This window comes from Epinephelus moara, chromosome 7 (genome assembly GCF_006386435.1).
Source record: "Epinephelus moara isolate mb chromosome 7, YSFRI_EMoa_1.0, whole genome shotgun sequence".
NCBI lineage: Eukaryota > Metazoa > Chordata > Actinopteri > Perciformes > Serranidae > Epinephelus > Epinephelus moara.
The window spans coordinates 30,941,680-30,967,919 of record NC_065512.1 but is presented as its reverse complement, the minus strand read 5'-3'; the positions used below and the strand labels follow the sequence as shown (position 1 = coordinate 30,967,919).

The window sequence follows — 26,240 nt, the reverse complement described above, 5'->3', positions numbered from 1 at the left end:
ATCTCTCTCTCACTTTTGGTTCTATCAGAACTTGCTAAGAGTATGAGTCCACCTGTATGAGCTCTAACAAGCTCCGCAGCAAGTCTTCTACACCCTCTCCTACTCTGATACCTAAAAGTGCTGTAGCTGTTTTTATGCCTGTCCTTTTTTGACCATGTGGCCCCATGAGATCACAGCAGAAATGTAAATGTTATTCCACTAATTAAAGACGGCTCTCAAACAGATCCTGAACAAGCCTGTAATTGGCTTTAAAGGCTACTAGTAGGGAGAGATGGAGAGATGGAGGGTGAGATAGGTTACATTGATTGGACAGCTTAGAAAGGTAGATGGATATATAAACTGGTCAAACAAATGTTACCGCAGTTGACTAAGAAACATCTAATTTGTCATGTGTGTATATTTTCCATGTTTTCTGCTTGCATGTACGTGTAGCCCTCTACACATTTGTCTTCCCCGATAAATGTGTGTGTGTGTGTGTGTGTGCGTGTGTACTGTCTGCCATCACAAGATGGAGAGGGAGGATTAAGCTAGTGTTATGCTTGACCTACAGAATGTGGTTAGGCTGAAAGGTCACACATTTGGTCTTAGCTCTCCTGAGAAAACTTCCTCGGCTAAGATTCAACTCTTCCTCTCATTTACTCTCCTGTCGCAGATTTATTGATCTCGGCCGAGCTGGTCGATTTTAGCTGTCATTCTGAGTTCAGACACGACCTCTTTCAATTCAGTGAGATCAATGCGTTGGCACTGGAGAGCCAGCAAATAGTTGAATGAGGCTCAGCTTTTGCTCGCAGTTTAGCATCATTAGGTCGCATACTGAATTTGGCCAATTAAACATGTGCCCGTGCACATTGTTAATCTTGCAATTGTAGAGATGGATTGATATTAATCAAATTTGACTAGGCATGTTACAGTATCAATGATTTGGTAGTAGATACCAGTATCATTAAAATTCCACAATTTTCAAAACTCGTGCCATACCTTGGTAAAAAAAAAAATGAAACAATAAATCCCATGTAATAGATATACATTAAAAATTTAAAACATTTCATTTAATTTAGATTTTATTATTGATCCCTGATGTTTGGCCTTGAAAGCAAAGTGCTAGTCTTTGTGGGTGTATGAGATTTTGTGGGTGAGGAAATATAACATATTTCTCTTCCATAATTGTTGTTCGGCCCCTGGACATATACAACGTATTCTCGTAGGCCGGTTTGTATGGTACCCTACAAAAAATGTACAACAGTTTGTATGATATCCTATGAATTAGTGCCCCACGAATGACGTTACGTCCTTAACGTACAGTTATGTGATTGACATAAAGTCATAGAGGTTGGGCTTAGGCAGGTAGAGTTACTGTGGTTAGGTTTAGGAAAAGAATCATGGCAGGACGTAAAAATTCACATAGTTCTGAACAAGCGACTCCAAGGGAAAGGCCAGATTTTTGTGACCCATCCACCACCTCAATCTGCCTCCTTACAAAGACCTCTTGGGACCGCTGCCTCATTTACTCCCGTCAGTGCATTGGTCACATGATTGCAGCCTTAAATAATTTGTGGGATGCATACAACTTTGGGTATATTACTTTTCATAGAAAAACATACGAACAATTTGTGAGAACAGCCTTACATTTAAGATGTAACTGGGGCTGTTTGTCCCAGCCCTCCTCCACTGTGATCCAGTGGCTGGGTAAAAAGTGACAATGACGAGCACAGCGTTGTACCCAGCCCTGTGTTTTAAGAGAACATTTTTAAAGTCTTGGCAACCAGGAAAAAATAAACATGCAGTCCTCAACTAGAGTAGATGCTCACTGACTCGTCAGGCTGCTGGCATTTGTAGCAAAGTGTTAAGATGAGGCACTCTCTTTGCATAGAATTAACAAAATATGCTGGCGCCAGGGAAGAACACTTTTCTTTTCCATGAGTATAAGTGGAGCTGTCACTGCAGTTGCACTTGTTGCTGTCTTCCACGTGTTGTTGTTGTTCTTCTGTGCTGATAAGCATTCCTCCCGCATTGAACATTAGACTAGAACACTTGAAGGTATGTATGCTGCCCAGTCATGTCTGGAAGAATTGCATCCCTGGTGCCTACAGTACTGGAGAATTATGGGTACCATCATGTTTTCAGAAACTAGCATCACACTAGTACCAGAGTTTTGGCTCATAAATCATATTTAACCTGCTCACAAGTACTTTGAGCAACACAGCCCCTTTTAAATGCAGTGTCGTTTCTGGTCCGAGCATGGTCTTCTAGAAGTCTTATTCCTACACCTAGGGGTCATTATTTTTGCTTTTATTTTTAAAGAAAGAAATATGATACTTTCTTGTTAATGAATGCCTGCTGTGGGAACATGAAATTCAAGTCAAAATCTACGAATCTGCTTTTTTTGTGTGAGTGTGTGTGTAAAACATGTTTTAAAAGGTTGAGATAATTGTGTTAAAGATGATCTTAAAGTTTTCAATCACGTGGAAGGTCATGATGATTTGGTGACATATATCTAAATCCTGATCAGCAGTGTATGATGATGATTAAAGTCCCTCCTTTCACAGGAATTTGTGAGTTGATGTTTGTCATTAAATGCATGCTCATTATTAAAAACCCTTCTCCACTGACCTTTCTCCTCCATCTTCTTCCAGATGAGGGTTACTACCAAAGTGGAAAGTTTCAGTTTGAAATAGATGTCCCAGAAGCATATAACATGGTGGTGAGTAGTCCAGTTATATCTCATTGTTTGGTCTAAAAAGTGCATTTGTGTATCTGCCTGTGTGTGTCTGTGAGCCTGCCTATGTGTTTTCAGCATTATCAGGTAGACTCCAGTTTTCCCCCGTTAAAATAACGACCCTTCCAGATTTGGTGTCGAATCGTGGTGTGTTCTATTTTGTCCTGTTGTTTTGTGCATGAAGCAAAGATTAAAGTAGTAGAGCCCTCAGATTATCAACTGCTGGCATTGACTAAAAATGTGTGCATAGTGGCATCAATACCACATCTCCTACCATTAAAATTCATATAGGAATGTCAAGGTACTAGTGTAGTTTTTTCTTATTCTCTGGGTCTGCAATACACTGCATCACTTTGTTTCACTTGGCCGTTTTGATTTAAAGTTAATCTGCTCACCTCTTTAGTGTCTGTACTTCTATTCATTTTTGCTAGATGGGCGTTATCTCACCATGCCAGCATGTGCTTGTGTGTATTTCTTTTGTTGGTGTCTGTATGTAGCCCTGCACGTCTCTGTATGCCTTATATCTTTGTCTTTTGTAGAATTCTTTTAACACATACACCCACACACACACATTGTTTCCTCTACATGCAGTAATTTGTGTCAGTTTTATGATGCCTGCCACAGAATGATAAATAATAAACATTCAATCATGAAAGGTTAATGGATTCATAAAGTTGGGCCTTGTGGCATTCAAGTGGAGAATTGCTCCTGTGATTGATATTGGGGAAGAGCAGTAAGACCAGACAGAAAGTTTAAAGTGGAGATGAAACATTGAACAATATGACTGTGGCTCCTTTCACTTTTACCTAAAGCAAGATATGACACTGCAGTCAAACTTACTGTCCACCCAGATAAGCTGGAAAACTAGATTGTATTTCATCTTTTCGCCAGCAGAGTGCAGCCATGTTACTACAAGCTAGTTGGTGACGTCATTTGGTTGGTTGTTTATAATGAGCGCTGAGTACTTCAGACCACTGTAAATGTTTTTTTAACATATGTGTTGAAACGATGGAGTTTGTTTGACTTATGATGAGAAATAAACAACCACAGACAAAGTTAAAAATTAATTGCCTATGAATTTTGAGCCAATAAGACCAGCTATAGTGTTAAGACCTGTTCCAATGGAGAAGAATAACAGCAGCGAAAGTGAAAGTGAACGTTACAGTCAATGTCAAGTTGACAAATGACAGAAATCACTTTCCCCACACCAAATATGTGTTCTTCTACTGCCTCCATCAAGTTGTACGACCACAACAACAACATGAGACACCTACGACAATACCTTAACATTGTTACGTCACAGCTAACATAGCTAACATTAGCCTAACCCAGCGGTGGTCACATCCACAAGCCACCTTATATCATGATTAACATCATTCCTACCTGTAGAGGCCAAGTCAAATATCAGCATCTTTTGCATCATGAAGCATTGGAAAGAAAACAAACAAACAAACAAACAAAAACAGTATGACTTGTCATCAGAAAAACTGTCGGGGTTGACTGTCACTTGAATTTGTCCTGTTTCCCCATGTGTGTCCAGGTTAGATAGCTGGGGGGGGCAGTTGGGTTTGGCGTTGGTGCGACCATTCTCCTCTTGGTGTACATAATAGACTGTTATCCTTGAAATGGAGACACCACCAAAATCATGCTGGCTCTTTGGTAAAATCTGGAAACAAAGAGCTCCCTCCTCAGCAACAGAATCGGCTTATTATGTTCAGCTGATTGATGATGTTGGCTTCACCTTAGATAATAAACCAGAAGTCTTACTCTGTTTACAACTCACGGCTTCGCAAGGCTCCTCTCCCAGTATTATATATCCATATAAGTAATCCCAGACTCAAGTTTTTCTGTCAAAACAGAAAATAAGGTGGATACCAGCAATGCAACATGTGTCCCATCCATTGGGTGCCATGTGACTTTGCGTACATTTGTGCACGACTCTACTCAAAACATCTTATACACTAGCTGTAAAAAAACACGGTTTACGGTACCAAGTTAGCTAAGTCTACTTCAACAACTCCTGTTGGCAAGCAAGCAGACGGACATCAGAGAGGAACCAACTCAATGACATCATCATCTGGCTTGTTGAAAGACAGCTGCACCTGGCTGTTGAAAATGTGAAATCAAAATCTAGTTTTCTAGCAAATCTAGATGGATATTAATTGCAGTGTCATATCTGGCGTAAGGTAATATTCACACAAATCCCAGTCATATTGCTCAGTGTTCATCACCTCTTTAAGAAGTGTTTCTTATCAGTATTAATCATGTTAAATCTATAATGGGGTTAAACTGCTCAGCAGTTGTTAAAGCGAGTCAGGGGAATGAATGCCGTTTACTATGCTAGTAATTATGAAGAATATTTATTACAGGTGAGTCTGAGTAAACACACTCCCCCAACATCAAATCAGTTGACAAAAGCGGTCTACAGCCTGGTTGAAATCTTCCTGTAGCTCACAGTACAGTGGTTCATTCTGTGACTCTGAACAGCGTTTCATTGATTTTCTGTCATACATACAGGCTTTAGGTGAGGACTGTGGTTTTAATTGTTTTTTATCCATCAGATTAACCAAAAAAACAAAATGTTTGAGCTCTACGGTTACACAGCACAGAAAGTGCTTGGAGCTGTTGGAATTCACTAACAGCAATGACCCAGATAAACCTAAGAAACAACAGGTGTCCATTTGGAAGGGACCCACTAGACAGGTATTTTGGGCTGTAATTAATACCTGGGGAGAGATTGAAAATGTGTGACAAACAGAATTAAAATCACTGAAAACATGTGCACAGTTTGAATCACTTCAGCTTTTATAGAGAATAATATCCCTTAACTATACAAAAAAAGAATTAAATTAAGAAAATGTTTCCTTATTTGTTAAAAGCTGTTTTGAATAATTTCTATCTTGATGCTGTCAGCAGTAGCCTGACATCACCAGACCAAATTGCAAATGTGAATTAATCAAACCTCTCTGTTCATTTTCAAAGAGGAGTTATCAACGGGCATAGACCAAAATGCTTCTGGATGCAATCGGTTAGACCTGCAACCAATCAAAGCATCGAAACATGGGACATAGCCTTGAGCGACCGACCAGTGACTAGGTTTGCCCGGTGTAGTGGCAAATCACTGTAGCACCAGCCAAGCACAGCACACAAGGGCAGATGAGGGAAAAAAAATGCCTGAGCAACAGAAAAATGCAAACAGACTCCAGCGTGCAGAGATGAGCTGGTATATCATAAGTTGAACTTTTGCCAAAACCCGTCGGAAAATCGGCAAACACATCTTTTTTCTTAAGAAAATCTTTAAATGCAGTTTACTGTTGTTCTTGTTGGAAAATATACCATCTGGTTTGCTCAATACAGATGTGATAACGGTAGTGAGAGAAAGTTCCGTATCAGCTGCAGCCATCTTGGTTGTTTTTGAAAATGCTTCCATGGAGCTCCTCTTTACGGTCTTCATCTCAAACATGTTCCATATTAGATACATGGTTTTGATTGACCCGCCATGTCAGCCTGCTGGAAACCTGTCCAAAGCAGAGGGGGACCAGACGTATCTGCCAGAGCAAATTTAACATGAGCTTGCAGATTCATGTGGTTCCCAGGCAGGTCAATAGAACAAACCATCTGAAAAAACAACAACAACAAAAAAGAGCAAACATTTCAGATTGATCAGTGTCTCATGAAAAAGGCAGGACATTTTTAGAGGCGTTTGCAGTTTCTTGTTACTTGAGAACACCCTTCAGTTTCTGTTCCTTTATGATGTTTTGTTGATAGACTGTACTCTTAGTCATGGACCGTCCCTGACAAACATCAGGTTTACGAAAATCATGATCCATTAGCGTGCATGCTACCTGAACACATGGTGTTTTAGGGAATTAATGTAAGATAGGTCTTGGGTTTTTTATTTTTGGGTGACTTCATTGATCATAGACAGCGGTTCTAATTTCAGGGAGTCCTGTTGGAGAAAGTTTAGACTCTGACCCTTGCTGATTTTATCTTAGTAAGAGGGAGTCCACATTGTGTGAGTGAGGTTCAAGTAAGCAGGTGTGAGATCGAGAGGCAACGCCATTTTTCGAAGAGAGTTTCAATGATTTCTCACATTAATAGAATCCAGTGAAAAGACTTCAAGACCAAGGTCATGTTCTCATGCTTTCTATTCTATGTGAGTATTACTGGAGCAAACAACCATTGTTATTGCTTGAACAATAGGAACATACTACATTGCACTTTAGAGGCAGTGGTGTATGGAGGCAGTCAGTACAGCCTTTTCTTCCTTGCTTTTCCCGAAACCTCCTATTATTATTTACTTGCTTTTTACTTTCCTCCATCACTGCTATAGCTTCTGTGTTACCAAGAAAGAAGAAAGAATCGGATTCTTTTAATTTACATGATAATAGTTATTTTACAACAGCTTATGTGACTTTAATTAGTCGAGAAAAATGACAGCTACCTTTTTCTTTCTTCTGTTGCAGTATGCAAGGCTAATGCTAACAGATGTAATGTAAAAAAAAAAAACATATGAGAACAAGCAGACACACAATTCAGACATTGCATTCTGGGCTGACTTGACAGATTACTTCCAAATGTCTTCTCAGATTAGTAAAAACTCAACGCATGCTTTTAATTCTAAATGTGTAGATATTTTGAAGCATGTAAACTGGCTTTAAATGGTCAAACTCGGAAACTGAGTTAATGGAGAGGCACAGTGTGGGATGTTTGCCTTATCAAATCTAACTGGACAAGTGAAGAGATAGGAAAGAGAGATTTTATAGTTATCCATCAATAGTGCAGCACAGTACATAGGGGAATGAAATTGTGTTTCCTTGGTCCAGGTGTAAAACGGGAAACAAACAACAAAGTAAAAAAAACAGGTACAGAACAGGATACAAGATTAGATACAAACATATAGTGCAATAATAGAAAAATATAAATACAAGAAGTGCAAATGATAAAATCCCCAAATAATGATTCAAAGTCCAAAACACAGTGGAGTGTAGACTCTATGCGGACATGGATTCACAGAAGCATGTTGACCAATATCATTGAATAAACCATCTGTAGACACTGGTCCAAGTTTTGTGAGCTGATCTGTTTGACTCTCACAAAAGCTAAGAAAAAAGGGAAAATACACACAAAACCTTTTAACCACATCACACCAGGGGCAAATACTGTAGTTAATTAAAAAAACATGTATGGCCTTGTTGCATTTTCTTGGCCATTTTTCTATTTGTGTGTGGGTCGTGTGTGTCCTTACTGAACAAAATAGGCTTGATTGATTCGCTTTGAGTAGCATTAGCACATAACTGAAAATACAAATAAATTAGTTTGGAGAGTGGGCGGCACAGTGGTGTGGTGGTTAGCACTGTCGCCTCACAGCAAGAGGGTTGCCGGTTCGATCCCGGGTGTGGGAGCCCTTCTGTGCGGAGTTTGCATGTTCTCCCCGTGTCAGCGTGGGTTCTCCCCGGGCACTCCGGCTTCCTCCCACAGTCCAAAGACATGCAGATTGGGGACTAGGTTAATTGATAACTCTAAATTGACCGTAGGTGTGAATGTGAGCGTGAATGGTTGTTTGTCTCTATGTGTCAGCCCTGCGATAGTCTGGCGACCTGTCCAGGGTGTACCCTGCCTCTCGCCCGATGTCAGCTGGGATAGGCTCCAGCCCCCCCGCGACCCTCAAGAGGATGAAGCGGTTAGAAGATGAATTAGTTTGGAGAGTGTTTTACAAAATATCTACAAAGAAAAGAAACTGTAACCTTGCAGAGTCATTGAGGATCTTTCATTGGTATGATGATTGCAAACATTCATGCTAATTTTAAAAGGGCTGTTTAAACCTTAAATGTAAATCTAAAAAGTACATTTGAAAATCTAAGTGTTAATTAATAAACTGTGTTACAGTAGGAGCAAAATGTCTTTATATATACATCACTCCATAATACTTAAACTTGATGCTGTGGTGACCAATGAAGATCTAAGACAAAAAAGTTCAGCTAGTAACACGTTATTTTGCCACAGCAGCAAAAGCATGGAGTTGTCTCAGTTTGCACCTTCCGCAAAAACTTGTATTATCATCTCTGACTAGTGTATATTGGTCAAAGTTTGTTTAAAAATTATATGAAATGATAACGTAAATAAAACATGTCACTTCCTCTCTCCCCTTTCTTGCTCCATGTTTATCTCCAGCCTCCTAAAGTGAGATGTCTGACCAGAATATGGCATCCCAACATCACAGAGAATGGAGAGATCTGTTTGAGGTAATACTGCCTTCACCTTCTTTCAAGCTGCATTTTGTCTTATGTTGCATTATTGTTCTTCCTGCTAAGAAAATTATCTCAACACCCAATTAAACAGTATTCCTATAGTTTGACATCCATCCTCACCCACATTCCCTGAAATTTAATGGGCAAACCTTTTAACAGCGCAGCCAATCACATTCTCAAATGTTATATGTTTGTTGATGTTTTAAACAGTGGTTTGTTACCTTTGGGAACACCTCTGGCATTGTGCGAGGGCAAAAACATACAATGGTGAGCTCACTCAAAGTGCCTTAGAAAATATACCAGTATTGTAAATGTGTTTCTCTCCCTCTTTTTTTCTGAATTTCAGCTTATTGCGGGAACACTCTATTGATGGCACAGGCTGGGCTCCCACTAGAACATTAAAGGTAAATAAATGCATTAATTTAAGAGAATGTCCATGTGTTGAAGAAAAAGTTACTCTATTGTAGAAATCTGTTTCAGGGATTTTTGACTGTGCACATTTTAACCTTGAACAGAAAAAACAAGTGTAGCATTCATTTTATCAGTCTTCATTACATTTTTGTTGAGGGATTGACTAACAGGACTTTGCTTACTCCCCTTGTGACAGCAATCTCTACTTGACAATGTTTACTTTCAGAGTTAGGGTAAAAAAGAATTCATAGCACCTTCAGCTATTCTGCAGAATAGACCAAGTTTTTTCATATTAAATTATCCACCACATAAACAAAACAATGCAATATGAATCAACATACAGCGTAGAGTATCTGAGAAACAGAACAAATCTGGGCACTAGTCAAAATAAATAAATGGAATAGAAAAAATGTTCCAAGTATAGGATAAACAAATGAATATCTTTTCGTCCAGGCAGCACAAATCTCCTCATTCCTTTATGTTTCTTTTTTTATGTACTTCAAAAAAGCAGACCAGACTTCATAAAATTTCCCTTGGTAGTTGTTAGTCCTTGCGATTAACAATTCAAAAGAGGCTAGAATAGATCTTTGTTATATTTTAAAGTTTGTAAATATTCCACTCCGACATCATTGCACGCTCCTTTATGGTTTTACTTAGTCTATTTATTCTCTTCCAAAACAAACAACACAATACAAATATATCATCATGAGCAAAGTCCTTCACCCATGCCTCCCACCCTTCACAGCCAGATCAGACAAAATGAAACATACACAACAATACAAAACCAACACAGAAGCACCCCACCCCTGGGATAATTCAAGGACACGCGGATTAATGCGGTTTGCTTACAACAATCGCAGAAATGGTCCAAATAAACTTTCTCAACTCAACTCTCAACTCAACTTTATTTATAGAGCACTTTAAAAACAACCACAGCTGAAACAAAGTGCTGTACAAAAATAAAAACATAAGACAAACAATAAAAACAATAAAACAGTAAAACAAGAGCAAGTTGTGACAAAAGCAAAAGAACCCCAATTTACTCTTCAGGGAAATTAATGTTTGTTTTTTTGTTTTATATTGACAGTTTGTGGAGCATGTTGATCCTATAATTGCTTTTATACGTAGGGTTAATGTGAGAGAATTAATCAAGACATCCAGCAGCTGTTAAGGAAAGTGCTTATTTGTTGGTCAAAGCATTTTGTCAAATAAAGAGAAAATACCATGAATATGCATAAACTCATGTCTCTGCAGGGGTTCAAAATTATTTTATATCTGTAGTGAAAAGTTTGAGCCCAAATTAGACTGTGGACTTGTACCCCGTCTGATTGTGCTCAAATCTTGAAGAAATTTAGGAGCTATTGGATAGATGGATATTGTAAAAGCCTGCTCTCCATTCAGTTGGTAATTTAGGAAAGGCCTAGTGTCACACTCCTTGAGATGAGGCTTTTTCTATATTCAGCCACTTCTTTACTATCTCACACTAACAAAATGGAGTTGCAAGAAATACCGCTGAGGGCTGTTAAAAACATTGTGGAATCATCGCAGGACACAATGAAAAATCTTTTGCTCACCAATGTAAGGTAAACATCATAATGAAAAGCTTTCCAGCTGCATATGAAAGAGTGCCTTGACTTTGTTTGCTTTATCCTTCACTTAATACAGCACTTTTGCGAGCTGTTTAGAAACAGTTCCTGAAGTTTAAAGCAAGGTCGCCCTCTGCCATAGCTATTCAAGATTTGACTAAAATGATGTTTGATGGTAGCTACGGTGTGGAACTGAATGCAGTTGTTTGGTGAGGCTCTGCCTTCCATGCTTAATTCTGACTTAAACATTCTGATCCAATCCACCCCTACCTGTGCCTCTCTACAGGGACACAAGGCTGGGATATGCGTCTTTATGTAAATGTGTAAATGTATGCATGTATGCAGTTGCCTTTTAGAAGTGGAGGGGCAGGGATTTTTTTCAGAGGCATTGGATAGCCCTCCTACCTCCAGATTTATAAGTCTTTAGGGTCCTCTAGGTTTGGGCAATATGACAAGATTATCATTTAAAATGATATTAGTTGGCCATGATAATGGTCATAATGCATCCATGATATCTTTTTTTTAATTTTGCACTATATTCAGGCTCTCCCTGACTCTTTTCTCTTGCTTTTTATATAGCCCTGTTTTCACCAAACACTTTTGGTATGGTACCTTTGGAACCAAAAGTAACCCTTCAGACCTAGGTACCTATGGTACCTAGACCCTAGGGTTTCCTTCGCAAACAGTATCCTTATATATCCTTATATGTGGGCGGGGTTGTTGTCACTCACTGCTCCGTCCAGCACTCACTGTATTTCCTTATTGCCGGTGACACAGGTGGAAGTCTGCACCTTGTTTATCGTCCACAGAACGGGGTTGCACGTTGTCATTTTCAGAACAAATTTTAACAGGCTGCAGTGAAAGTTTATCTCCATTTATATTTAAAAATAGTGGGTTTGTGCATTTAGTCCTTCTATAGTCTCGCTCACCAGACCTTTCTCAAGAGAAGAAAGGTCTGGCTGGGCCGACTCTCACTTTAAGATTGGAGAAAAAACGCCCCGGCTGCTTGTATTTCTTTCATCCAATCACAGTCGTTCTGGGCGGTGCCACAGCAACGGTGCGCTTGCAAAAATATTGCCGGGGGGAAACAGGTTTTGGTGTAACACGCCCACAAAAATATCGCCTACAGGACGCGAACCATGGCAGAAAAATGGCTACATCCCCGCAAGATCAAACACCGCAAAAGTTAGTAAAGGACGTGTTGAAAACTGCAACTGGAGGTGGTAGGGCGGGACTTCAGCGGGTGGCTCATTCCGCCCAATGAGAGGCTGATCTATGCAGCAAACTTCCGCTCACTCAGACTAGTCCTTCTATGGCAAGCTTGGGGGTTTAGTGTTGCTGGAGCTCACAGGAATGACGCTTTGCAATGCTTTTTTTTTTTTTTCTCAGAGTGAGGACTGGGATATATGCAGTTTACTAACATAGTCATATATAACATAGTATTATATAATATAGTCTTACATATATAAACACTTGATCCACTCATTACTAAAGTAATCCACTCTTAACTACTAAAGTAACGGTCAAAGTTGTTAAGGTGATGAAACTTAAGGTGTGTTGATTTATTGAGGTTGTCAGTTCCACCTTTAAAGTCGCTGGCAGTAGGCCCAGTGAGTGAAGTTATTTTTTCTCTGACTCCATCTGCTGTGAGAGGCAGCAAAACATCCTTTCACTTTATAGTCACAGTTTACTAATAGAACTCTCCACGGTATGAACAGTGGTTACCTAAGTGTAAAAGCCAGCCACAGCTCAGCCCTGAGCAGAGTGACCATCTTCTATTGACCAATCAATGGACTGCAGTGTTCACAGCTCCACCTTTTAGTACCAGATCTGTGTGCTAGGTACCCCAACAGAGGGGTGACCAAAGATGGGGACGGTATGGAACGGTTCCATTGGTACCATCCACAACTTTTCACAGTGGAAACGGGAAAAAAGTGTACCGAACTGAGCTGAACTGTAGATAGATAGATAAGCAATATCCGCACTACCGCACTATCTGCCTCTCAGCTGCACACAAAGCAGCGGCTCTCTGTCGTTCTTAGGAGGTAGCTACTGTACATCATGTTTTAACAAACATGCAGTCAATGACAAGGAAAGAAAAAGGGAAAAGACAGATACGAGTAATGTACTGCTTATCTAAAAACATACTAATCCACTGCTCATTTGGTTGTTACTGCAAAACTTCACCTCAGTGAGTTTGCGACTTGGCGTAAGTTGGTTTGTTGATGCAACAAAATGAAAGCCTCTCTGTTATGTTCTTTCCATTCATCAAGGTTGATAAAAGTGTTACTGAATAAAATAGTTCCAGTTGATTAATCTGATTTATTGATCTCAGCATGCCCTTGTGCAAAAAAAAAAAGCTCTTACTGCCGATACATAGGGGCCATTTTTTTGACGATAATATCATATATCATTGTTTTTCTTAAAGATATATCGTCAGTAGGGGACTTTCAATATTGCCCAACCCTGCAATCATCCAGTGTGTTTTCTTGAGTTTCCTTTCAAGACTGCCCTTGACCTTATTATCAGGGTTTGTCCAACCTGAAAAGATTCTAAGGTTTTCAGGTTTTAGAAGTTTGTGTTATCACACATTAGTATACTTGGAGGCCTTCTTTCTTTTCTGTGCTTTCAGAAGAAGCTATATTCTGCTAGTTCTTCTATTGACTTGAAAACCACACATCTAGGTATTGATTTCCACTTTGAAGAAACTTCCAAAGACCTTTTCAACATGTTCTGCCAAAACTAATAACAAAGTACTCTCTTCATAGTATTCACATTGCATTCTCTTTTTCGTACTCCTGTACAGTATGTAGTGTTATGCCCAGCTCGTTTAAGAGCACAACAAAAGAGGGAGAACCACACAGCAACCAGTTAGATTAACCAAAAATTTATTTAAAGAATAAGATTTAAGTGCAGATCAGTAATCAGTGGTGTGGTGAGAGGTGTTGGATGTATGAGGTGTATGTGTGTAATCATAAGGAACCAAAAGAGCCAACGTAACACAACCCAAACCAAACCAAACAACGCTGGGGTTGCCTGGAGGCCCCAGCCATCCAGGAAGGAGAGAGAGAGCCATCTTGGAATGGCCATGCCTTTATAGACAAGGCCACAGGTGAGGTGAATCCCCTGACGAGATGGGAGGGAGACAGGCAGGGAGAACCTGGGAAGGGAGGAGCACAGAGAGGCCAGCAAAACACAACATGGCCGAGGCCATCACACCCCCCCCCCATAAACACAAGACCCCACTAACAGGGTTTTGTGCAAAATCAGCAGGGCGCACGGGAGAGCGCATCAGCCAGAACATTATCACTACCTTTGATGTGACATACGTTCAGGGTGTAAGGCTGTAGAAATAGCAACCACCTCATAAGCCTACTATTGGCATTATGCATGCTGCTCAAGAAGGTCAAAGGGTTATGGTCTGTGTAAACGGTCACAGGCAGAGAGGGGCCAACATACACATCAAAAAATTTCAGGGCCCAAATCAAAGCTATAGTCTCTTTTTCAGTCACTGAATAATTCAGCTGGTGACAGTTGAACTTACGTGAGAAAAAACATACAGGATGGTCAATTCCCCCCTCCCCTTCCTGCAGAAGGACGGCCCCAGCACCAACTTCACTAGCATCCACCTGGATTTTAAAAGGTTTGTGGAATACTGGAGCTGAGAGCACAGGAGCAGAGCATATCAATTTTTTTACACGTTCAAATGCAGCATTACAGTGAGAAGACCAGTCAAAAGGCGTAGTCTTCTTAAGTAGGTTTGTCAGTGGAATGGCCATGCCTTTATAGACAAGGCCACAGGTGAGGTGAATCCCCTGACGAGATGGGAGGGAGACAGGCAGGGAGAACCTGGGAAGGGAGGAGCACAGAGAGGCCAGCAAAACACAACATGGCCGAGGCCATCACAGTAGAAAGACAATGAGGGAATGTCTACCTTTTTTCTTTTCTTTTATGCCATTTAGAAACCTAGTACAGCTGCTGTGTTAGCGGTCGTGATAAGCATATAGATGCCATCTCATCACTTGTTCAATGTCTGTACTCAAGCTATGATTATACTCAGTTTTTGTAGTCAGATTTAGAGTGGGAACAGACGTGGCGTTTACCTTCTCCTGATTACTTCTATTCTTCTTTTCTATTCTCTTCTGTGGGTACACATACACGGTATAAATAAAAATTTTCAAACGATACTTTGCTCTGAAGTATACATAAATACCTTGTCTTTTATAGCATATTTCAGTCTCAGCTGTGTGATTTTGTTGTTTTGAATACTTTTCTTCTTTGGACTTGATTCCAAGAAGTCACTGCAAGGAAAGAAGCTTTGCATACAGAATACATGCTTATCTCTGCGTGTGTTTGTGTTCATTATAGCAATCATAACCAGTGAGCACATAGTCCAGCTTAAGAAAAACACTCACTGGCATTGTAGCTTTCATTTAATTGGCAGGAATGCATTTGTGCAACGTTTTACTACACAGATACATGAATTAAAGCTCTCTGATCATTACAAAGCTGGAGAGGAGAAAGAGAAGACATTTTAATTTTGTCTGTTACCAATTTTCTGGTGCAACAAAGCCGGTCTGAACCTTGGGTAGATATTTTTATATGTTAATTTATTAAGACAGAGACAAGAAATTCTAACCAATCGTCTAAAATAACCCGAACTGATTCATGACTAGTCTCTATATACAGACTCTACATTCAGTGAATGTAGAGTCTGTAGGCAAACCCCGGAGATCTTGCCTCCGGTAGAAGAGCGGAAGAGCCCTGGTTTCTGGTTGTAGGCTGTTTGTAGTCCGCGTGATATTGACCAATCACATTTGAGCCGGCTGCAGTTATTGCCAGGTTAAACGGTCTGTGCAGTGAACTAACGAGGCGGAACATAATTGGCGTCACTGCAAACTCTGAATCCATCGCAATGGTTCAGCATATTTACTTATATATAAACGGAAGTCGGAAACGGAAATTCGCCTCCTCCGCCCAAATCAAACCGGAATGCCAAAAAATCGGGGGTCTGCCTCCAGAGGCTGTATCGCCGTCTGCCGGAAGTCAGACGCCGAATACAGCCGATGGGTTCCGAGAATGATTCATGACTAATTCATAAATAAAATGTTGGACTTTTTTGGAGCTTTTAATGGGTAATGATGGTTAGGCTATGACTTTCATCCTTTTTCCACCATATTAACTCTGGTTCTTGAACCAGTTCAACTCAAGATTCTTGGAATGTTCAGTCCGTGTTTCGACCAGTTTTAGCAAAACTGATGTGCCATCAGCAGAGGGCGTTGCTCAGTGTACAACAGAAGTAAACAGCAATAGCATAGCAAATGGCACTTATTATCTGTGAGCTGTTGTAACAGATGTTTGTTTTTAACCAAAAAAACAAGCATAGCCAAATACTGAAGTTAAGAAGATGTAGAAGACTTTTATGTGCAAAACACCATCCTCTCTTTCCAACCTGTAGAATATGACACACCCACTGATTGTCTTCACAGTGTGCAGTTCAGGTCAAGGAATATCTGCTATTTTTTGGTCCCAGCTGGGAACCAAGTCTTCAAATTCCAAACCAATTTATTTTGGGTTTGTACTGATGTGAACGGTTTAAAATTAGGTAGGAGAGCCGGAACAGAACTTGTTGTTGGAAAGGGGTATGTGAAAGGAGGCCATGGCATGGAACTATCAGGCATGGTTGAAGTTATCTTTTGTTTAGCCATAGAGAGTTTACCTCAGATTGAAAGTACAGTCACCTTTTGATGTTGCTATTAGATGTGTTGGTTTGGCTATTGTGCTTTTTCATGTCCATCCATTTCTATCCCTGGACCATGTCTGACAGTTGGTCGATATTTGTTTGTTGTCTCTGGTCCATGTTTAAATGCTGTCTTTTGTTGTTTACTTAAATGAAGATGTGGATGTGGTCATATGCATGAGCGCAGTTGGGTTTGAGTCCATGTATGTCACTGAGTGCAAAAAAATATGTGAGAAAAAGTAAGTGCAAAAACTGTGAGTCAGAAAGGATTGTGTTAGTTTTTGAGTGGGTGATGATGTCCCTCTTCACTGGTCACCACTCCTCTCCACTTCAGCCCACACACACACACACACACACACACACACACACACACACAAATGCCTTTGCAATAATGGCTTATGTGGTAAATTTAACACATCTCACTACATTTACAAAGCATTGAGTGCAAAAATACATTCATGTCAAACTCACAACTTTGTTGCTTTGAGTTTTTTTTTTTTTAAGCAGAAATATTTTATTTCGACTGATTCTCTTTCCTTGTTTCTGTGCTATCAATTTTGAATTAAACTGCTGTAAATATACATATGAAACAGGCAGTTAAGTTGACAGTGTTGTATAGATAAAATTGAACTTCGCTTGCTGTGTGACCACGGGAACCATAGAAACTACAGAGAGGCAAATGATACAATAGCTGATTGTATTGGTATCTCAGCTTCCTGAATAATCCTAAACACCTCTTCACCTGCAGAGAACAGACAGATCATTTAGAGAAACAGCACTGGAGAAACATCACCATCAAAATCATATTTTCCAGTCAGGGACCACTTTCTCTGTTTAAATCTACAATCTGCTCTCCTAAGCGGCGTGATGCGATTATACTCGGTGGACAGCAGCAGCCTGTGGTGTACAGGCTGGTAGGATTTGAGATAGCCGACCGCTGATTCAGAATACAGGAAAGTTCCAACTGCCGCAGTGGCAAACATTCGCCTTCTGAAAGGCTACCAGTGTACCTGCAGTGAAATAAATAACACAAATGTCGTGTCCCATCTTCACTACATACTGAATCTATGTTAGGTTTTTAGAATGTTGTGTGTTCACACCAGATAATTGCGATGGTAATTTTACTTTTATTACACATTAACTCAGAGTTCATCACAATGAAAGACAACATATAGAAAATAAGAGAACATAGGTAACATAACAGAATACAGTATGAGCATGTCATCAACAACAACAGAGAGCAACAAAAGATCAGCACAATCAAATAGAAACCCCTAAGCTATCAAAAAAAGACAATTGCGATTTAAAAAAAAAAAAAAAATTCAAAATAAAGGATTCTCAAACCAGACAGTAACAAAATCACTTACACTTTCACTGCAACACCAAACTACCTCCTTTGTAGAAGGACAATCCTCTGGCTGCAGTGAGTGTACCAGCACTGATTGCACCGAATTCAGTACCATTTAAAATACACCAATTTGAGTTTTGAAAAAAGTATACCGTAGCCTTTAGAAATGACGCCTTTAATAACAGGCTGGCAATAGTAATAGCTGGTGAAAGTTTGGTTTCAGTTCACTAGAGATAGATAGATAAATAAATAAATAAATAAATAAATCATAATAATAATGATACAATGGTTCTTTTGAGTTTGGAAATTAAACCTACTTGTTCATGGTACATAGGAGATGGAGACAGAGAAAAAGCTATAAATTGTTCTTTGTGATTAGTTCAGCCTGGCTCAAAGCCTCATTATGTAAATGAAATAAATACATGTGTGGAATGATTGAAAGATAATTGAGTGGAATCCCTGAAAGCATTAATTTGAAATTGATCGGCAGACCAGCTAAAAGTTATTTGCAGCAGCTCCCAGTGAAATAAAACATCCCTTATTAGTTGGTCTTTTGTGAAGTCTTCCAGTACTCTGTTATTTCCCATCACCATTTCACTGCTGGTCTTAGATTTCACTTGACTATTCCTGTAAATGGAAAGCTGGGGATAATAAAAGTCGTTAACGATGGGGGGAAAAAAAAGGCCATTATGATGCTGTTTTTCCATACACAAAACCCTACAGCCTATAGCTACTGCCAGACCTACTGTAGAGTGGCATCCTGCATGGTACTGTGATACATGAAAGAGTCCCATGGCTCCTGCTGACGGGAGATTCAGGAACTGATGATTTTGAACTTAATCTTTTGTTCTGCTGTGCTACTGCTTTGTCTCAAAGGAAATGTTGAAGAGATTCTGCAATCCTTGTGAAGGTCATTGCAGCATGATATAATTACTGTATGTAATGCTTACTATCTTAGAGACAGAAAGTTATAAAGCTTGCATTTGCATTTCAGGAAGTTACTTTACAATCAAGCATAATTAAGTGGATATATATGTAGTATTATAGTACATTGAGAATGATGATTGCTGTTGTATTCACTTTTTTGACTGGTAGGAGAGTTTTTATTGTTCATTTAGCTGTGGTTCAGTTCTTTAACTGTAAGGTTGTGTACACATAAATAAGTATAAAGGAAACATTTGATGGGGCTACTGGTGGCCTGCATCCTGTAAGGTGAGTGAAAGGACAGTAAAAAAAATTAGACGTAACCAAATACCAGTGTTTTTTTATTTCTCAGAAGATCAGCATTTGAATGTAATTGTAATTGAAAGTAATGTAACTGTAATTATATAATGGTGCACAGAAGTCTCTGCATAATGTAAAACTGCTCAGACATGCAGGAACTAAGAAGCTTTGTTTTGGAATAGGTAGGTAATCTGTATTTACATTGTGATGCAATGTGACTATTTGATCATTAACGTTTTTCATTGTTTTTCATTGTTATTTTTCTAGGACGTTGTCTGGGGATTGAACTCCTTGTTTACGGTAAGTTTTGCTTGTTATTTCTTCTTTAACATGGACATGTTTTTATAAACTAATCTACCCACAAATACATTTTGAATTCTTATCACACTCACTGGGTAAATGGCCAGCATTTTTGAGCATTTGATAGTTTTGCAGTCTGTGCAGATTTTAGAAAAATGAATGGTTATGTTTTTACACACAGTTTTCCCTAAAATTTGTAGTTAAATAAGAAAAAGCTGTGGCCAGAGATCTCTGTCCTTTAACAGGCATGATTGAACGCAATCACAGTCCAGCTTTTGAACAAATACATTCACACTGTTGAAGTTTTTTCAAGTTGCTTGCTGTATGTAGGTTACAGCAATGACATGAGTTCCAACTCAGATCAGATGAACTGAGGCTGTTGTTTGTCTCTCTTTACAGCTGTAATAAAACCATTATTTTTGACTGGGGGGAAATTATACTTCTCAATATGAAGAACATTCTGAAATGATAGGGGGAAAAAAATGGATTGTACATTATGCTTGTGGAAATGCATCCCAGCTGGTTCTGGGTGTCCCCTTGTTGCAGGTCAAACACTAATTCATTGCAAATGGTTCAGAAAATGAAGATAACTAATTGGATTTTGGGATCTGGTGGGGAAAGATGTTTATTTAATCATTCATTAAAATGTACCAAGGCTGAAAGGAATTTAATTCTGTGAATATGAATGCAAACATGATGCTGAAAATAAAGTGAATAGGGAATATGTTAAATTCTTAAATAAGTCATTAAAATATGGACATTTATTACAGATTTAAAGATATACTATGCAGGATTTTCCTGAAAAATGTGTCGATAGATAGATAGATAGATAGATAGATAGATAGAGTGTGTAGTGTAGTCCAAATTATTTTGCTGATTGTGAGCTTTCGTAAATTCGTCATTGGTTGCATTTTGAAAGTATCCACACTTGCCCAGAGGTCAGCACTGTTTCTATGATGATAATAGTGATGGTAATCTGTACTGATGTGTGGTCATGCCCTGAATCTTACCTCTTAATCAGGAAACAACCTCTCAGGCCATCCTCCATTTTATCTCTCTAATACCTCTGCATCTTTCCTCGCTTGTTGTGCATGGCATCTCTACGGCAACAGCATAATTAAGATGTTTTGTTTGTCGCAGTTGCAGAACTCAGGGTGACATTGCAGATAGCAAATAGTGCTTGAGTGGGCAATATCTCCCTCAGCAGCTTTTTTCTTTTTATCTGGAAAAGAAATGTGACCCACAGATAGAAGTATTGAACCCTGAAAAGTTCTGTAATAAGCCGACCAAACATTTGAGATCTTCTGGCCATGATCAATCACTTGTTTCTTGACTTATGTTCACACTGTTCTTTAACTTTGCTGTTTTTGCCTTTTCTCTCTGTACCTTGTAACCCTTCATGTCTTCTCTCTTTCTTCCTCTGCATCAGGACCTGTTGAACTTTGATGACCCTTTGAACATCGATGCAGCAGAACATCATCTGAGAGACAAGGTGAGGTTTTACTGACATATTCAAGGTGATTGAATCCTCAATTCTGTTTTATCATCAGTCATAAATTCAGTGCAAAAAGTGACTTTAATCATTGACATGCAGGTGATTCACTTGGGTAGCCTCCCCATAGTGTCTCGGATGTGCTTATAGTCTCCATAATCATATTCATACCTTAGCTTCTGTTGGCAGCCTGCATAGAAAGTGTATTTGGACAGGACGCACAGCTGCTGCGGAAGGTACTTTTCCTGCTGCAGCTTTCAGTGATGCCCTGTGCGCCATACCTGCTTTTGTAGGTAGGATTATGTGATATTCAGTTGAGAGTGCTTTAATCTGATGTAGTGGGCTAAAGACAAAGAGCAAATAGCAGCCTTTCTGAGGAGAGAATGGCTGTGATGTTATTTTCAAGAGCTGTATGCATGAAGCAGGTGCATATGCCACTTCTTAAAATTTATACTTGTTCATGCACAACTAAGTATGTTCTTCAACAGTAGACAGCAGGCTTTACAATTTGTAAATTAAAATAGCACTCTAAACTCCTTGGTGATGTGTATATTGTGTGTAAAGTATTACGTATGTATGCATGTACATCTGCATGCCTTTGTGTGATTTTGTTTGCGTGTTTTTATGCCTCCGTGCCGGCGGCAGCTATGGCTAGAGGCATTATGTTTTCGGGTTGTCTGTCTATCTGTCTGTCCCATTCTTGTGAATGCAATATCTCAAGAACTCCGAGAGAGAATTTTCTTTGAATTTGGCACAAACGTCCACTTGGACTTTAAAATGAAATTATTTGATTTTGGTTGTTAAAGGTCACTGTGGCCTCACAAAATTCATACGAATTTACACGCAAATCTCAACAAAATTTTACACAAATGTCTAATAGGATAAAATGATGACATTCTTTTATCCAGAATGTCAAAGGTCAACTTCACTGTGGCATCATAATATTCTGCAAAAACACTTTTTGGTCATTATTCAACGTCATAACTTTACCTGTAACTAAACAGAAGGGGAGACATTTGGTCAGATTTTGACTTGGTGACACTAATCTTGGGTGCCCACCTTGAAACTGTGCTGATTGTATAGATCTTCTGTGCTGCTGGGTTAAAAATATGTGTTTTGGAGTTTGTATCTTTCAACATTCAAATTTGAAGCCATGCCTGTGTGGTTTTTCAGTCCTGCTCCTCTGGTTAGTCCACAAGCTCATTGGTTCTGCTTACATTGGGCCTCCGGTGATTGTTGTGGCACTGGAGCTCTCTATCAGTCCTCTGTGCTCCTCTGTAAAAATAGTCTAAGTTAAGACATCATGTTTCCCACTGGAAATTATTTACTGGAATCATATATGTCAATATCGTGATAACTCTGAAAAAGTATACTTTTTGCCTTTCATTTAATTCCTTCAAAGTTTTCAGTTTATAAGTCTGGACAGGCGTGGATGTTTACTGCAACTTGACTGGTTGGTGGAGGCATACAAACATGAGGCAGTAGTTCTAGTTATGAACCGTAACTAAAGTCAAACTTTATCCAGGCCTTACCAGTGTTTTTGTATACACAATGATAGATGCTGAGCTGCCATGGGAGTGGTTGAATGCCAGCCTTCCTCTAAGCAAAACAGAAAATCAAGATGGTTCTGCAAGATAGGCACCCTGGATAATTGGTTCTTAACTTCTCCCCCCTATCTCTCCCCATTTGCAGTCTCCAATCATTTCTATGTTGTGCAACTCTCTACCATTCACTTCTTTATCAGTACATCAGGCAGTGTCAAAAAATGTGGAGAAGCTGATGTTCTCAGTGTTGGCTTACAGTAATTGCTTTCCTGGATTGCCAACCGAACTAATGTAACTCAGCAGGGAGCCTGCTGACCAGGGTAATAGTTGTTAGTTGAGCCCGAGTTGAGGCGAGCTGAAAGCATTTTAAAGTACAACATTTGACCTTTGGCACTTTGCACAAACCCTCTTCCATGATGTATTGGGATGTGCCCAGCAGTGCGTGATAAAGTTTGCCACGTGACCCCCATTAGATCTGAGAGTTTGTCTGTGTGTGTTGTTGTGAAAGTCAAGAGAGTGAGTGTTGAAGAAAGGATTGCTGGTTTGTGACAGGGGTAATGATTATTTAGATGAGTCAATAGTCTCTGGTGTAGTACAGGGAGAGTGTCAGTTGGGAGCCTTTCATGAAGTAAATACAAGAAATGTGGGTTTTTGTTGTTAGTAACCCAGATTACCTTGTCAGTGAGCCAAAGCCTCTTAGAAATTTCTCTGAGGCCTTAAGAAACAGCATGCTGCTTTATATAAACACACACAACAGTTGTTGTTTTTTTTTCATGCTAACTGAAGTGCATCCATTGACTTTGCACCAGCATTGTGATATTTCCTGCATATACCTATTCTTTCATTTCTCAGACTGGCCATTACCCCACTAAAAAGGAGGTTAAAAAAAACACTCAATAGAATGAAAAATGTAATGTCCTTGGCATGTACACAGTCAGTAATCCCAGATTGCAATGCATTGCATTTTTATAGATACGGAAATTACCTCGCTGGGCTCTACACCTGTCAGGAGTGTAAAATTGCGCAACGTGACGAAAATCTCAAATTACTGCTTACTCTAGAGTCAACTATTATGTATCTGTTATGCAGAGAGTAGTGGATGTATGAACAAGGGAGTACTTTCCTACACAGCATATGTCTTCATGCAAGCACTGGGTTCTATGCTCTTTATGTGTACTCTTTTGGTCCAGGTGCAAATGCAAATGGCTTTGCAGGGCCCAGTCCCAGGTTGTGGGTTATACATAAAACATGAGGCACATTGCTCTACCTTTATTTTCAGACATCTGTTTAGGCAGAGGTGCTGACATTGTTATTTTGCTGTTAAGCAACCATTAAATTAGCCATCAGTCACCTCACAAATGTGGCTGGTAAGCTTTGCTAATTCCATTAACTGCTTCAAATGCAAACTAAAGAAACATAACACTCCAAACTTGATAAGTATTATTAACAATACTCTGTTGGTGAAAGCGTGAATGCATGAACAACTATTATCTACATTCTCCAGAAGAAGGTCCTGCCTCGGTTTTGACATCAGAAAGGCCATGCTAACATAGTTTTTTAACACTGGATGTTACCTGAACATACCATACTGTAAACTGTAAATTATCCAACCAGAAGGCATGATAAAATGTGTTTGTTTGTATAAATATGTTAAAAAGAAGGTTATTATATGGCATGCAATAGGCAATAGTACAAATTTGGAATATTCTGCAAAGCACTGCAAGTGTCTCTTAACAATCTGGATCTTTAGAACTGCTGGTGGGATGTTTGAGGACCTTTTTCAGCCAATCAAAGGTCTCATCAAATCCTCTCTTTACTTCCTAAATGGGATATAATTCCTGATGAAACAGGCTGTTGGGTGGAGCATTAGATAGGGAAGGATTATTCCTAAGTATAAATCGATGGTCTGTCAGGTATGAAGAAAAAAGTGATTTGATTTGCAGGATGGAAAAGCAGAATTGTTAAAAAATTAATGTCTTTATTGGTTAGTAATATTTTACTCATTTAGTATCCATTTAATTCCTTATGAATGGATTTAAAAGTGTTATACCCCAAAATACCAAGCCTGAATCTTCTTCATACCTAATGGGGGGTCTAATCGATAATACTTCATTTTCACTTTACAAAATGTAATCATCTCGCAGATTAAAGGAGGGCATGTTGTGAAAGCAATTAGCATTATCTTTAGTTTATGTTTTGGTGCTGCTTCACTGTGCTGTTATGGTTCTCTGGAGTCACAACAACTGAAAACACAAAGCCATCCATCCATGACCCACGCCCACTGAGTCACAGCCTGCTGTAATCAACTTCGGCAGCGAGTGGGTGAAGCCGTGAGAGTGTGTATGTCAGCACGCATGTATGAATGTGGATGTGGATGTGTGTGTTTGTGTGTATTGAGGTTTTTTGAAGTGGAACTCTTCCTGCTCTCTGACTACATTTGCTGGTTAAAGTGGCTGAAAGGAACTATCCTCATGGGCAATTTAGTGTGTGTGTGTGTGTGTGTGTGTGTGTGTGTGTGTGTGTGTGTGTGTGTGTGTGTGTGTGTGATGTATTGTACAATTGTTGGGAGTGAGTGGGTTTTGTGTGTACACACGCACACACAAAAACCCACTCACACCTGTATTACAAACACCTGTATTACTAACACAGTTAGTAAGGAAAAAATTAAATAGAATAGGCTAATCGGGTGGAAGAGTCTGCAGCCCCAGCATTTGCTGATTTTCCATATGCATGAATGTCCTGAAGAATTAACTGACATTGCAGACTGATTGGCTGAAGTCAGAGAACATCCTCTGACTGACCAGGGATTGTTTCAGAGTACCCTCTTTGTCTGTGTGACTCCCTCAGTGCTTATTTGTTTGAAGCTTGATGAAGACCACTGATGAATACTGAGCTGTGAAATGTGACACCTATGACAATTTGAAACCCCCTAGAGAGGCTTTTAATCTATAAATACAAATTAGGCTTCTCCATAGCATAAGTGCAATGTGTGAAAGATATTCATATTGATTGATATTGACAAATAATGTTTGAACAAGGCAAGTGTGATTCGGATTTTAACATTTGCCTCAGCAGACTAGAAACGTTAAGTCCAAAGCATTTGACATAGGTTGCCTGTGTTTTCCCTTTGGATGTAAACGTTTGTTGTGTCCCAATTCCATAGTTACATATTAAGCAGGTTTTGAGTGTGTAGTATGTTCACAATTAACAGTGCAAACAGTTGCAAAAAATTCAAATGAATATTGAATGGTAGTAACATGGTTTCAGAAGGATACTGGAAAACAGAAGACGTTAAAGGGATAGTGCACCCAAAAATGAAAATTCAGCCATTATCTACTCACCCATATGCCGACGGAGGCCCTGGTGAAATTTTAGAGTGCTCACATCCCTTGCGCAGATCGGCGGGTGGGGCGGCTAGCATACCTAATGGTAGACGGCGCCCCAGACTAACGTCCAAGAACACAAAATTGAATCCACAAAGTATCTCCATACTGCTCATCCATAGTGATCCAAGTGTGCTGCAGCCCTGACATAAAAAGTTGTTTCGAAAAACATCATATGAACTCTGTTTTTAGCCTCACTGTAGCCTGTAGCTCTGACTGCTTTTCTGTGCTCCGCGTTCACGTGT

At 39.5% G+C, this 26,240-nt stretch overlaps 1 protein-coding gene across 2 annotated transcripts in view; it reads left to right on the top strand.

Moving 5' to 3' along the window:
• The window catches only part of ube2f (ubiquitin-conjugating enzyme E2F (putative)), a 59,719-nt gene that overhangs the window by 18,574 nt on the left and 14,905 nt on the right, over positions 1 to 26,240 (top strand). For both annotated transcript variants that reach the window (XM_050049047.1, XM_050049046.1), the window contains exons 5-9: positions 2,634 to 2,701; positions 8,891 to 8,961; positions 9,314 to 9,371; positions 19,544 to 19,576; positions 21,006 to 21,068. In XM_050049047.1, the coding sequence (XP_049905004.1) occupies positions 2,634 to 2,701; positions 8,891 to 8,961; positions 9,314 to 9,371; positions 19,544 to 19,576; positions 21,006 to 21,068 (293 nt within the window). The remainder of the gene's footprint in view (positions 1 to 2,633; positions 2,702 to 8,890; positions 8,962 to 9,313; positions 9,372 to 19,543; positions 19,577 to 21,005; positions 21,069 to 26,240) is intronic.